General features: G+C 42.9%; 1 protein-coding gene across 3 annotated transcripts in view; it reads right to left on the bottom strand.

The window, feature by feature from the left end:
* The window catches only part of PLAAT5 (phospholipase A and acyltransferase 5), a 40,166-nt gene extending 28,103 nt beyond the window's left edge, over positions 1-12,063 (bottom strand). For all 3 annotated transcript variants that reach the window (XM_071217972.1, XM_058305276.2, XM_071217973.1), the window contains exons 1-3: positions 11,872-12,063; positions 11,108-11,195; positions 4,452-4,557 (exon numbers count right to left, since the gene is read on the bottom strand). In XM_071217972.1, the coding sequence (XP_071074073.1) occupies positions 4,452-4,557; positions 11,108-11,195; positions 11,872-12,037 (360 nt within the window). In that variant the 5' untranslated portion in view covers positions 12,038-12,063. The remainder of the gene's footprint in view (positions 1-4,451; positions 4,558-11,107; positions 11,196-11,871) is intronic.
* Positions 12,064-14,892: the final 2,829 nt, after the last annotated feature.

The following is a 14,892-nucleotide window of genomic DNA, read 5'->3' as shown; positions in this document are numbered from 1 at the left end:
CCTTGAAAGTACAATTTGAACAAAATGATCTTGAAACATCTTAGAGCTTGTTGTAGTGTCCTGTGAAAATATCCTTCAAGAAGAAACAAATTTTGATTGGTAGTTGGGTTGGCTAATTTGTTGGCCCGGTAATAATGCTGTAACTGACATTTCTATATTCCTAAACAATAAAACTGATCTTCAGAATTTAAAAAAGGCTCATCTGGCACCTTCCTCTTTTATTATGTAATGAAAAAGAAAAACATGTTACTGTTAGAATTGTCATTTTACTAAAGAGATCAAGAGTCTCGCCTCATTAAAATGAACACAGTGTAATGGGTAATAGTGAATTCAGCAGAACTGTGATAGCCATTTTCCAGCAGACTTTGAACACTTAGAATCATAAACATTAAAGCCACTGGTAGAAGATACCTTAAAATACATTAGGTCGGGAAGTTGATGTGGGTCAAGTGCTGGGGCCTCCACCTACCATATGGGAGGACCCGGGTTCAATCCCTGGGGCCTCCTGGTGAAAGAGAAGAGAAAGCGTGTCTGCACAGCAAGCCAGTGCCCATGTGGCGAGGCAAGTGCCTGTGCAGCAAGCCAAGTGTTCACGCGGTGAGCCAGTGCCCGTGTGGCAAGCCAAGTGCCTGCGCAGCAAGCCAAGTGCCCACGCGGTGAGCCAGTACCTGCGCAAGTGAGTCACGCAGCAAGATGATGACGCAACAAAAGAGAGGCGAAGGGGAGAGTCACGGTGAGGCATGGCAGAGACTAGGAAATGAGGTGGCGCGAGTGACAGGGAACCTCCTTCCACATCAGAGGTCCTCATGATTGAATCCTGGTGAATCCTAGAGGAGAAAGACAAGAAGAGGAGACAGAAAAAGAGAAATAGAAACAGAAGATCACACAGTGAATGGACACAGATAGCAAAAACAGGGTGGGGGGTGGGGTGAGGGGAAGAAAAAAACACATTGGGTCCAATCTGTTCACTTTACACACAAGGAAACAGGCTCATACAGTTATTGGCAAAGCCAAGGCGGTAATTCAGGTCTCTTAATTCTAAGATCAATGTTTTTTTTGCCCAAACGCATGCTTCCTTTTTTGGAAAATCAAGTGATGAATCAAAAATTCCTGGGGCTGTCAGAAGTGGCAATAAGCTGGGTTTTTTTAGATTGAAAGAATTCAAAGACTATATGGACATATAGACAAAGTGAACAATTATGTCTAACAAAAATAGTTTTGTTTTTGTTTTTAAAATCATAATCTAATTCCATGTCTGGCCAGGATGGAATAGCAAGTACTGGATTTAGCTTCCCGTATGAAACAACCAAAGGAAGCAGAAAAAAAATAAATACATGAAACAATAGTTCTCAAGATACTGAACTTCCGAGCAACAAAAGAAGAGTGATCCCTGAGAGATGGGAAACGAGGAAAATCAGATGATGCCTCCAATTGCCATGGACACTGTCTTGAGAGAGTTTCCAGGCCAGACTGCAGGGTGCGGGGCCCAGGCAGAGCCCAAAAGACGCCTGAGTTCAGGAGACAGAGCTGAGAGTCAGGGCAGACCAAGGCAACTAGAGATCCTAGGCCAGAGCGATGGAGAGGTTCAAAATGAACCTAGTAAATATTATGCTTGGTGAAAGCAGCCAGTCACAAAGACTGCATCGCATATGGCTCCATTTATATGAAATGTCCAGAACAGACAAATTCATAGAGAAAGAAAGCAGATAAGAGGTTGCTAGGGACTGGGGGGAGGGGAAAGAAAATGGGGAATAAACGCTAATGGGTATAGCTTCCTTTGGGGGTGATGAAAATGTTCTAAGACTGGATGATGATGGTTGCACAACTCTGAAAAAATACTCAAAACCCCTGAATCATATACTTTGAAAGGGATACTTCTATGTTTGTGAATTATATCTTAATAAAGCTTTTATTTTTTAAAAAATATAACTGTTTAAAAACATAACAGCAATTTATAATGGGGTATATAACATGTATATAAGTAAAATGCAGAACAATACAATAAGGTCAGCAGTGGAACAATAGAAATATACCATGGTATGCTTCTTATATGTATGAAGTGGTATAAATCACTTGGCGGTAGACTGTGAAAAGTGAAAGATGCATAATATAAAACAAAAACAAGAATTAAAAATAAAAAATAAAGCATTATAGTCAATAAGCCCCAACTGAAATAAAACAATCATTAAAAAACTCAAATAAAGAAGTCAGAAAAACGAGGAGAAAGCAAATGAAGAACAGATATGACAAATATTTGCCTCATCAAAGTATATCATCTAAACACTCAATCCCCAATTAAAAGGCAGAGATAGATCAGATAAAAAGCAAAATCCAACTATACAGGCTGTCCACAAGAAAAATATTGTAAATATAAATGCATAAATAGGCTAAAAGGAAAAGATACACCATGCTAGCATTAAATTGAAAGGAAGCTGGAGTGGCTATATTATTATCAATAAAGGTAGATTTCAAAGCCAAGAATATTATACTAGGGATAAAGAAGGTAATTCCATAATGACAACAGGGTCAATTCATCAAGAAGAAATACCAATCCCAAATGTTTACATACCTAATAATAAGGCTTCATAATTCATGAAGAATAAACTGATAAAATTGCAAGAAGAAACAAACAAATCCATAATTATAGTCAGAGGTTTCAATACTCCTCTGTATAACTGATAGAAAAAAGTAAACAGAAGACCTGAATGGCACCATGAACCATCTTGACCTAATTGATACTTATAGCTCACTCTACCCAACAATAGTAGAATACTCATTCTTCTCAAGAGCAAACAGAACATTTACCAAGATGGCTCATATTTGGGGCCTATATTAGCCACCCAAAAGGGGTACTTATGCAAAGTACCAGAAATCTGTTGGCTTTTATAAAGGGCATTTATTTGGGGTAAAAGCTTACAGTTACAAGGCCCTAAAGAGTCCAATTCAAGGTTGTTTTCTCATCAGTCAGTTGCCACGTCTTGAAGCAAGATGGCGGGCGAAACGTCTGTAAGGGTTCAGCTTTCCTCTTTCCTCTTTCCTCTTAAGGCTCCATAGGCCGAGCTTCTTCTGATCTCAGCCGTAGGCAAGCACAGGGCTCATCTCTCTTCCTGGAGCTTTAGCTGTCTGAGTCTTCACCTTTCTGTCACATGGCAGGACGGAAATGACCAAGTTCTCTCCTATTCTGTGTGTCTTTTTTTTTTTTTTTTAGATTTATTTATTTCTCACCACCCACTCACTGTTTACATTTGCTGTACCTGTTTGTTGTGTGCTGGTATTCTTTTTAGAAGGCACTGGGAACTAAACCCGGGAGGGAGGCACCACCTAATCACTTCCACTCCCTGCTCTGCTGCATTTTTCATTATGTTTTCCTTGTGTCTCTTGTTGTGTCACTTTGCTGCACCTGCCTGTCATGCCAGATTGCTGTCTTACCCATTCTCTTTAGGAGGCACTGGGAAGGGAACCCAGGACCTTCCATGTGGTAGATAGGAGCTCAAATGCTTGAGCCATACTCACTTCCCCCACGTGTCTTCTTGAGTGAGTGGCCATTCTACATCAGCCCACCAAGGGGGCAGAGTCTCAACCTTGAGTCATGCCCTACTGACCTGGTCAAATCAAAGCCCTAATCTTAACAGGTATTTTAATCAAGACATGTCAGCTGACTGTAAGGCATTCAAAGGATATCATACCCAGAGGAATAGATTAGTTTACAAATAATCTCTCTTTTGGGGATTCATAAATAATCTCAAACTGCCCCAGAGCCATAAACAAGTCTCAATATATTAATTCAAGTCAGACAATGATGTTCTCTGACCAAAACAGAATAAATAGAAATGAATAGTAAAAAGTATCTTGAAAATCTCTGAATACTTGGAAATTAAATAACATTTTCATAGCCAATGGGTCAAAGAAGGACTCAAAACGGGAAAAAGAAAGTACTGAATGAAAATGAAAACATAACATTCAAATTTGTAGGACACCCCTAAGGCAGTCTTGGGGGAAGTTTATAGCAATAAAAGTCTATAATCAAAAAGCATAAAGGTCTGAAATCAATGATCTCAGCTTCCACCTTGAGACACTAGAAAAAGAAGAGCAAATTAAACCCAATGTAAGCAGAAAAGAGGGAATAATAAAGATCAGAGCAGAATCCAATGATATAGAGAACAGAAAAACAATAGAGCAAGCAATGTAATCAAAACTGGTCCTTTGAGAAAGTCAATAAAGTTGATAAACTTCAACCAACTTAAAAGATTTTATATTTTAAATATGTTAAATTTATTGTACATCAATTATACCTCAATCAAACTTTAAAAAGCAAACAAACAAAATATAACCAACATCTCAAGTCAGTGTATGGTTCAGCCTGGCACACAGTCTAGATAAAGTAAAAGACAATATTTAGAGCATTTTGGGGGAGATTAAAAATTTGCCCTAAGAATTCTTGTTATACCTACCTCAGTTGTTTGCTTTAATTTGCTTGTGCTCCCAGACTTCCTCAAAGAATTCAAACCTGCCCTCTTCTGGCTGGGTGTGACTTCTGAGTTAATAACCGGCTTCTCCCTAAATGAATTTTGCCATCATATAGTTGACAAACAGCACTGTATTTCACAATCACTGGAAAATCTGTAATTTTAAAGATACCTCAGGGTTTTGAAATTCTAAGAAACATTTTCCTCTAAGCTTTTTATTTGGTGAAGCAATAGCATTCATACAAAATAAGTGCTGTTCCAAGGAACAGAGAGCGCCTACAACTGCAAGCAAGGGAGTCCCATCCACTGGCCATAACGGACTGAAGCCTCGTCTCGGTTAGAGAGGCAGCACCATCCCAGAATCCTCAGGATTGGGGAATTAACTGTGGACTAGAGTGGACTTACTGGTATTCTACTATAGACTTATTGTGATTCTAGCAATGGAAGACCTTATATCATTGATGTGGAGGCAGTGAACACTGGAGGTTCTGAGGGCAGGGAGAAGGAAAACAGACATAATATGGGGGCATTTTCAGGACTTGGGAATTGTCCCGAATGACACTGCAATAATAAATAGAGGCCATTCTATATCTTGTCATAACCTACAGAGAGTGTAAACTATAAACTATAATCCATGCTTGGAGGCAATGCTCCAAAACGTGTTCATCAATTGCAATGAATGCACCACACTAATGAAGGATGTTGGTAATGTGGTTAAATGTGGGCTGTGTGGGGAGCGAGGCATATGGGAAACCCCTATTTTTTTATGTAATATTTATGTAATCTAAATATCTTTTTTTTTTAATTAAAAATTTAAAAATTGCTGTTTACTGTTTTTCTGGCAATTGTTCAAAATGCTAATGATAGCTGTGGCTGTTTGATAATATTTATGAATTCCAAAAATAGATGCTGGATTATGTTTGTAAATTGGTTTGTCCCTCTGGGCATATTAGATTATATTGGACTCACAGGTGTCACTTTCACTTGATTAAATAATGATTAAGGCTTTGATTGGGCCACATCAGTAGGACATCCTTGGGCAGGGACTCACAGAGAAAAGACATGGCAGAGAACAGAGTATGGAGTTTTGATCCTGGAGCTGGGGAAGTAAATACACAGAGAAGCAGGTATGTGAGGAAGGAGAAGTCTCCATTAAACACAGGCAGAGGCCTCAGGGAGAGATGAGCCATTCACCTGATAGTCTACAGCTGGCCTTGTGGAGAAAGTAGAGCAGCTGAGCCTGAAGAGAAATGAATCCAGGAAAAGAGAAACACCAGGAAGCCAGAGTCCCTGCAGACACTGGCAGCCATCTTGCTCCAACATGTGGCAACAGACTTGGTGAGGGAAGTAACTTATGCTTTATGGCCTGGTAACTGTAAGCCTCTACCCCAAATAAATACCCTTTATAAAAGCCAACAGATTTCTGGTATTTTGCATCAGCACTCCTTTGACTGACTAATACAATAGCAATGAGTAACTTTCAAGTTTGTTCGTTTTTTAAATTTGCTAATAATCTTTTAAAATGCTTATCAAAATAACTCTTGCAGGAGAACCAGCAAGATGACGGCAGAGTAAGGAGCTTCTAAAGTCAGCTCCTGCTACAGAGCAGTTAGCAAACACCCAGAGCTCTCTGGAGCTAGCTGATGTACCTGTTTGGGGGCTCCAGGAGATCAGAAGGGCATCCTGCAACATCCTTGGGGGAGTGGAAGGAGACTGCCCATCTGCAGAGAAGACTCATAAGTAGAGCGCGCCACACCACGGGGGCCTGTGCCCATCCTCCACTGGAGGGCACAAGCTGCCTCGGGAGCTGTTCTGTGACTGGAATTGGGGAAACTCCTCCCAAAACGGGGGAGGAAGAGATGGCTGGACACCAATTTCAGCTATGATGAGGAAATTCAGTGGGCTACAATATGATCCTAAGAAAAGCTAAGGTTTGAGCCTGTCCAGGTCAAAAAGAGGCTGGGAGTTACCATCTTAACTCTGTGCTTAGCATGAGGGGAAGCGGGGTGGACTGAGAATCCCAGTTCTGGTGGGTACCGGCTTCTTCCCATCCAGATCATAATGCACATCTAGCCTAGATCCCAGTGCCACCTCCAGCAGGGAGGAAGCTGTGGGGACCTGCACCAGCCTCTCTGGAAAATTACTGGTCAAGCCATGGAGGCCGGTGATCATCCTACTCTGGCAGCCCAAGCCGCCCCAGGAGCTGCTCTGTGACAGGAATTGGAAGCTCCATTTCCCAGAAAAAGGAGAGGAGGAGACGGCTGGCTGCAGATTTCAGCTACAGATTGGGAGACTTGGCTGGCTAAGCGATAACCCTGGGAACAGCTGGGGTGAGAACCAGCCCAAGTTAGAAAGAGGCCAGTAGCCACCATTCTGACTCTGCCCCCAGCCTGAGGGGAAGACGGGCTGACAGTTTCTTTCATGCAGATCAGCCTGCAGCCCGCCTTAGGCTTCAGTCCCGCCTATGGCAGGGAGGAGGTGAGGAGCCCTGCACCAGCCTATGCAGGTAACTGCAGGGAACTTTGGCTGGCACAGACTGAAAATCAGAAGTCTACCAGGGCAACTGCGGTCATCTTAGGCCTCACTATATAGATTTGCTGCCCACACCTGCAGCTCCATCCCTGCCCCAGGTAGGGAAGAAAGGGATGTGAAGCTTCATCAGTCTCTCTGGGCAACTACAGTCTAGGCCTGCATGTGGATTATTCCACATAGCTGTGACTCTGTCCCTCCCCCTGGCAAAGGAGAAAGTTGGAAGAAGCTTCATTGGTCCCTCATGCAATGAGGGCAGCTTGAGCCTCCACAGCTTACAGCACCAACTACACGCTTGGCTCCAACTGCACAACAGCAAGGGAGAAACAATAGGAAGCCCTAAACTAGAGAGAAAAACTGCACCCAGAATAAATACTCTAGTAAACCAGATGCCAAACACCAACAAAAAATTACAATCCACACCAAGAAACAGGAAGCTATGGCCCAGTTAAAGGAACAAGATAAACCTCCAGATGACATAAAGGAGTTGAGACAACTAATTATAGATGTTCAAACAAATCTCCTTAATAAATTCAATGAGATGGCTAAAGAGATTAAGGATATTAAGAAGACACTGGATGAGCACAAAGAAGAATTTGAAAGCATACGTAAAAAAATAGCAGATCTTATGGGAATGAAAGGTGCAATCAATGAAATTTTAAAAAATTGGAATCATATAATAGCAGATTTGAGGAGGCAGAAGAAAGGATTGGTTAGCTTCAAGAAACGGCCTCTGAAAGTGAACACACAAAAGAAGAGATGAAGAATGGAAAAGATTGAACAAGGTCTCAGGGAACTAAATGACAGCAAAAGGCGTGCAAACATATGTGTCATGGGTGTCCCAAAAGGAGAAGAGAAGGAAAAGGAGAAGGAATATTTAAAGAAATAATGGTAGAAAATTTCCCAACCCTATTGAAGGACACAGATATCCCTGTCCAAGAAGCACAACATACTCCCTCCAAAAAAATCCAAATAGACCAATTCCAGGACACATACTCATCAGAATGTCAAAGGCCAAAGACAAAGAGAGAATTCTGAGAGCAGCAAGAGAAAAGCAATGCATAACATGTAAGGGATATCCAATAAGATTAAGTGCTGATTTCTCACCAGAAACCATGGAGGCAAGAAGACAGTGGTCTGATACATTTACGATACTACAAGAGAAAAACTCCAGCCAAGAATCTTATATTGAACAAGACTCTCTTTCAAAAATGAGGGAGAAATTAGAATATTCACAGATAAACAGAAACTGAAAGAATTTCTAAGCAAGAGACCAGATTTTCAGGAAATATTGAAGGGTGTGCTAGAGCCTGAAAAGAAAAGACAGAAAAGAGGGACCTGGAAGAGAGTCTAGAAATGAAGATTAAATCAATAAAAGTAACTAAAAGTATCAAAAGTGTGGTGAAAATAAAATGACAGATAAAACTCAAATATTCAGAAATAAATTTAACCAATGATGTAAAGCACTTGTATTCAGAAAACTGCAACTCAATGTCAAACAAATAAAAAAAGGCCTAAATAACTTGAAAACATTCCATGCTCATGGATTGGAAGACTAAATATCATTAAGATATCAGTTCTACTCAATTGATACACAGATTTAATGCAATCCCAATAAAAATTCCACCAACAATAAAGAAAAAATGAAAACACAATCATTAAATTCATTTGGAAGGGTAAGGAGTCCTGAATAGCCAAAAATGTCATAAAAAGGAAAAGTGAACCCTCATCTCCAGACTTTAAATCATAATACCTACCTACAGTGGTAAAAACAGCATGGTACTGGCCTAAAGACTGACACAATAGACCAATGGAACCAGATTTATGGTTCAGAAACAGACGCTCACCATTATGGTCAAGTGATTTTTGACTAGCCTGTCAAATTCACACAGCTCGGGCAGAACAATCCATTCAAATGGTGCTGAAAGAATTGGACATCCATAGCTGAAAGAAGAGAAGAGGAGCCCTATCTCATTCCTTATCCAAAAACTAACTCAAAATGGATCAAAAGCCTAAAAATAAAAGCAAGAACCATAAAACTTCTAGAAAAAATTATTGGAAAATATCTTCAAGACCTGGTGGTAGGTGGTGGATTCTTAAAGGAGATAAGAGAACTGAGTGGACTACTGATATTTAATGTATGTAGAAGTTTTAATTAGTTTTACTGTAAAAGTGTGGAAATGTATAGAGTGGATGGTAACACACAGTGAGTAACAGCTAGTTTATTAATGGGGATGTGACTGAAAATGGTAGGCTAGTTACATAAATGCCAATTGACAGAATGCTTGAGAATAATCTAGGAACTGGATAGCACAGTAAACCAAGAGGTGGATGAGAATTATTGATGGTACACATGCAAGAGTGTCCTTTGTGAGCTAGAGCAAATGTTTATCACTACTGCAGGGTATTGGGAATGTGGAGAAGCCTGGGAAAAATACAGCTGGAGTGACCTATGGATTGTGGTTAGTCGTAATAATATAATATTCTTGCTTCTATACAGAAGTTGTACTGTGTTGATACTGAGGCAGTATGGAAAACATGAGCCAAATGTACACTATGGGCATGGCAATAATCAGATGATATTACTTTATCTGCAGCAAATGACACACCACACTGTGGTATGTTGATGGAGGGATGTTGTTTGGGAATTCTGCACATGTGCATGATTGTTCTATAAGTTTACAACTTCTGTCATAAAAAAGCATATATTTAAAAAATAATAATAGGGTGGGTTGGGGGAAAAACACACCAAAGGTAAGATAAGGACTATGATTAGTAGTAAGATTTTGACAGTGTTCTTTCATAATTACAAATGTCTCATGACAATGCAAGGTGTTGGTGGAGGGTTGATGTATGGGACCCCTGTATGATGTTATGCATGTTTGCTTTGTAAGCTCACAACTTTTACTATATACTTGTTTATGTATGTTCATATATAAATGATATAAAGATAATAATCGTATTGGTTAGGGGAAAAATACTTTATTTAGTAGTAATATTTTGACAATGCTCTTTAAACCTTTAGTTAAAAAGGTTTAAAAACAATGCAAGTTATTGGTGGTAGGGTGAGATGTTTATGTGTTTGTTTGACGTTATATATGTTTGTTTTGTAAGTTCACAACTATTATACATTTATTGTTTGTGTATGAGTGATATATTTCAATAAATTTTAAAAAATAAAAATAAAAATAACTCCTGCACATGGCTTAAAAAAGGAAAACAGTAGATATTGACCTCTGCCCTTCCCTTCTCATCTGGTTCTACTAGCAGAGGCAAGCCCCCTTGAACTCTTGAACTGTTTCTTCTAATATTTAGCTCCATATTTCTGAGAAATCTTCTTGAGCCACAACACTATAACTCTAAGGAACGTGAAAGAAATCAGTATATTTTAAATCTTGAAACAACAATTTTGTGTCTGAAACTGAAGGTAAGAATATGCTTTTTGGGTAGTAAGTGAAATATTTTGAGTTTGAATCTTGGCTCTCATGCTTGCCGTCCAACCTTGAACTAGTAATTTGATCTGTCTGAACCTCAGTTTGATTATCTATAAAATAGAGATGATAATATTGGCCTCACGGAGCTGTCAAGAGGATTAAATGAGGAAGCATGTGTCCACACCTGGCACACAGTCAACACTCAGATGTGGTGTTTTCTTCACCTTTGCCGTGCTTTAACTCTTGTTCTCCAGGTGTATACCATACGGGTGGTGGTGAGGGAGCCCTCATTTTCAGTAGCACTCTTCCCCATATTTGAGCCCCACAGCATTTAAAACGAGGCAAATTTCATGTTTTTAATGAAAGCAAATTGAGGGAATTTTCAAGAAGGTTGCATCATTCATTAGTTAGTGACACCAGTTGGTAATATTATGAGCCCCCTTCTAAAGTGAGTCAATTCGCAATGATACAGAGAATGGCCCTGTAGCTACAAACAAGAGCAAAGTCCACTCCACTTGCCCTGTCGGAATCTTTTACTGCCAGGAGCTTGCCAGCCTCTGTTTACTGGCCAGTGGTAGGCCGGCTTCTACTGAACCACCTCAGAATTTGTTTTACAGAACTGCCATCGAAGTCAATTCTTAGGCTTCTCTACCTGGAGATTCATACAAAGAATCTTACCCCTTCTGGATGCTTCTTCCCTGGTCTAACACATCCTGCTGGGGCTGCTTGGGTGGGAGCGGGACCAACGCTTGGGATGCCACGTAGTCTTAAAAACAAAAACAACAAAAACAAGAAAGCTATGTAAAACCACAGTTGCCTGCTATAGAATGAAGCCTGTCAAAGGAGAGTCCCTTGACACTATGTCCACGTGGGTCGGTAACTCTAGGCTGGGGCCATGCCTGGCTCCTGGTCAGCCCTCCAAAAGTTTTTGGATGAGTGAAAGGGCGGAAGAGCTAGAGAGGACTGGGGCCTTCCGTGAAAGGAAGACTCTGGAATGCCCGGGGGCAAAATCCACGAATGGGAGACGAAGCAAAAGTTGTCTCTCCCCAGCCACGCAGAAATCGTGGGACTAAATTCAAAGGCAGAAACTTCTGCAGAGCCGGAGCGGTTCGGGGGTCGACCTGTGTGGGGTGCCGCCCTCCGGCCCACTTCCACCTGAAAGACTGAAGGTAAATCCCCGGAGGTCCCTGGAGGCCAGGTGCGCCGGGGAGCGCGTAGCCTCGATTCAGTTAACCGTGATCATTCCGCAATATTCGCTTACTACGGAATCAATACATGTCCACGAAAAGGGGTTCTGAGGGGAACTGTGGAGACTCTTCTGAGGGTCCCACGGCCCCCAGGGTCAGCAGGCACCGCGGCCCCGGGACCCTCGAGAAGACTCCGGGGGGCTCCAGGCCCGGGCAGGCGGCCCTGCGGAGGGGGTCGCCGTTCCTCGGGCTGACCTGGCTGGGGCACACTGGGTTGTCCGGGAGCAGGGTTCACTGGCATCCCGTCTGGCCCCCCACTGGCCTTGGGGCTGGCGGCTCTTGAGGCGTGTTTGGGGCGAGACCGCAGAAACCGAGGGCGGTAGAGGCCGCGCTCCCCGCCGCCTGCGGGGCCCAAGCCCATCCCGCAGCCGCGGCCCCGCAGGTCCCCTGGCCTCACGAGGGACGACGCGCCCGGGCGCTTTCCGGTGGGCGCGGCCCCTGGTCTGCAGCCGCCAGGCCGTGGGCGCCGGGGACTGCGCGCCGGGGGTGGCCGGGCAGGGACGGGGGCTGGGGGCGGGCGCCAGAGCGCGGGGCTGGAGAGCGGAGCTCGCCGCAAACGGCCCGGGCGCGCGGCCAGAGGGGGCGCGGGGCATCGAGAGGGGGCGCGGGGCAGCGAGAGGGCGCGCGGCCAGAGGGGGCGCGCGGCCAGAGGGGGCGCGCGGCCAGAGGGGGCGCGCGGCCAGAGGGGCGCGGGGCAGCGAGAGGGCGCGCGCGGCAGCCTGCCAGCCAGCTGCGAGGGGCACCAATGCGGGCGCTGGGACGCCCAGGAATTTTGCGGGGTGGGGGTGTCTTTAAGAAAAATGGGGAGGCGGATGTGGCTGGGGTGATTGGGCTTCATCTACCTACCATATGGGTGGCCCCGCAGACAGTGGGCGGTCCGGGCAGGGGAGAATAAATTTTTTTTAAATCTTAAAAAAAAAGAAAAAGAAAGAAAAATGGCAGGGAAAGGGGGCGCAGGAGCTTACCTGTCTTGGAAAGTGGGGAAGCTGAATGTTAAGAAGCAGAGAAGCCTTTGGAGTTGGTGTTTCTGTGTGATGGAGCTGGACTCAGATGTGATCTCTTTTCACAAGCCTTTCCTGTTACTTTACCAGAATTGTAGTTGGTGCTGGGGTTTAATATATACCCAGGGGATCTGAATCTCTGGACTGACCATGTGATAGCCAGGCCCTGAGCCTCAACAGCCTTCAGCTCCTACACTCTGGTTTATTGGACTTACCCCACTCAGCTAACATGGAGTTGAAGAAGGTCAAACACCACACCATGGACCAAGAGTGCCTACAACTGAAAGCAGGAGAATTGCATCCAGCATCCATGTGGAATCTAAGCCCCCTCTTGACATAGATGTGGAGTGGACACAACCAATCCAAGGTCCACAGGATGGAGGAATAGAATATGGATTAGAGAGGACTTATACTGATATTCTATTCACGAACTATTGTGATTAGTAATCGAAGAAAATGTGGCATTGGTGTGGAGAAAGTGGCCATGGTGGCAGCTGGGGGTAGGGAATGGGAGGAAGAGATGAGATGTGGAGGCGTTTTCGGGACTTGGAGTTGTCCTGGGTGGTGCTGCAGGGACAATTACCGGACATTGTATGTCCTCCCATGGCCCACTGGATGGAATGTGGGAGAGTGTGGGCTATGATGTGGACCATTGACCATGAGGTGCAGCAGTGCTCAGAGATATATTCACCAAATGCAATGAATGTCTCATGATGATGGAGGAGAATGTTGTTATGGGGGGAATAGTGGGGTGAGGGAGGTGGGGGGTATATGGGGGCCTCATATTTTTTGAATGTAATATTTTAAAAATGAATAAAAAAAATAAAAAACATTTTAAAAGAAAAAAAAAAAAAGAAGCAGAGAAGCTACTTTTGGAGAGTGCCAGAGTGGGGGGCGCACTCAAGAGTTCAAACCTTGAGGAATAGTTCATAATTTTGGTTTTTTTAAATTAAAAGTAATAAATAATTACGTATCTAGTGTAAAATACAAAAGAATATGTGGACTATATGTAATTATGGCATAATGAAATGCCTACCCATTAGCCTACCATCCTACTTAAGAACTGGAGCACACCTGATCCAGATGCTTCTACCTGGGTGTTCCTTCCTTTTCCCTCTCCCTGCCTCCCTACCAGAGGCAGCCTCTATCCTGAATTTTGGTTCTATCATGCCCTTGCTTTTCAAAAGAGCCTTTAAAATCGTTTATTTGTATCTCTAACACATTGCTCTGTTTTGCTTACTTTAAGCTTTATAGAAAATGGTGTATTCTATATTGTCTTCTGCAACATGCTTCTTTGAAAGGTGTTTCTAGGATATAGTCACATTAATGTATAAGCCTATAATTCACTTTGGGGGCTGTAAGATATTCTAATTTATGAATATACCACAATTTATTGACCCAGTGGTGTATTAGTCAGCCAAAGGGGTGCTCATGCAAAATACCAGAAGTCTGTTGGCTTTTATAAAGGGTATTTATTTGGGGTAGGAGCTTACAGATACCAGGTCATAAAGCATAAGTTACTTCCTGCACCAAAGTCTATTTCCATGTGTTGCAGCAAGGTGGCTGCTGACATCTACCAGGGTTCAAGGTTCCTGGGTTCCTCTCTTCCTTGGTCTTGCTTCTTTCCAGGTTCAGGATTCCTCTCTTCCTGCGGCTTGCTTCTCTTTCCTCTGTGTGCTTACTTCCCAGGGCTCCAGCTCAAAACTCCAGCATCAAACTCCAACATCAAAATCTCCAACTCTGTCTTTTGCCATGTCTTTTATCTGAGAGTCCCCACCCACCAAGGTGTGGGAGCTCAAACCCTACTGGCATGGCCCAATCAAAGCCCCAATCAAAATTTAATCATGCCCAAGTACAGACCAGTCAGTTTACAAACATAATCCATTATCTATTTTTGGAATTCATAACTATATCAAACTGCTACAAGGGTAAGGCATTTGTTCCCACCTCACCCCCCTTCCCCCCCCAATTTGAGGTTGGAAACACTTGACTAGAACCCAAATTTTGTCCTAGTGCATTCATTCAAGAGATTCTATAGGGTAATACCTAGGAAGGTATATAAATGTTCATCTTTACAGTTGAACACTAAGAAATCTTCCCAATTCGTGGTACCAATTTCCCCTCTACCTGCAATGTGTAAAAGTTCTTTTTGATTGATATATTCACCAACACTCAGTACTATCAGAATTTTTAAATTTTGACATCTTAGGGGAAG

This window comes from Dasypus novemcinctus, chromosome 10 (genome assembly GCF_030445035.2).
Source record: "Dasypus novemcinctus isolate mDasNov1 chromosome 10, mDasNov1.1.hap2, whole genome shotgun sequence".
Taxonomy (NCBI): domain Eukaryota; kingdom Metazoa; phylum Chordata; class Mammalia; order Cingulata; family Dasypodidae; genus Dasypus; species Dasypus novemcinctus.
The sequence above is the reverse complement of the archived record's forward strand: the minus strand, read 5'-3'. Positions and strand labels throughout refer to the sequence as shown.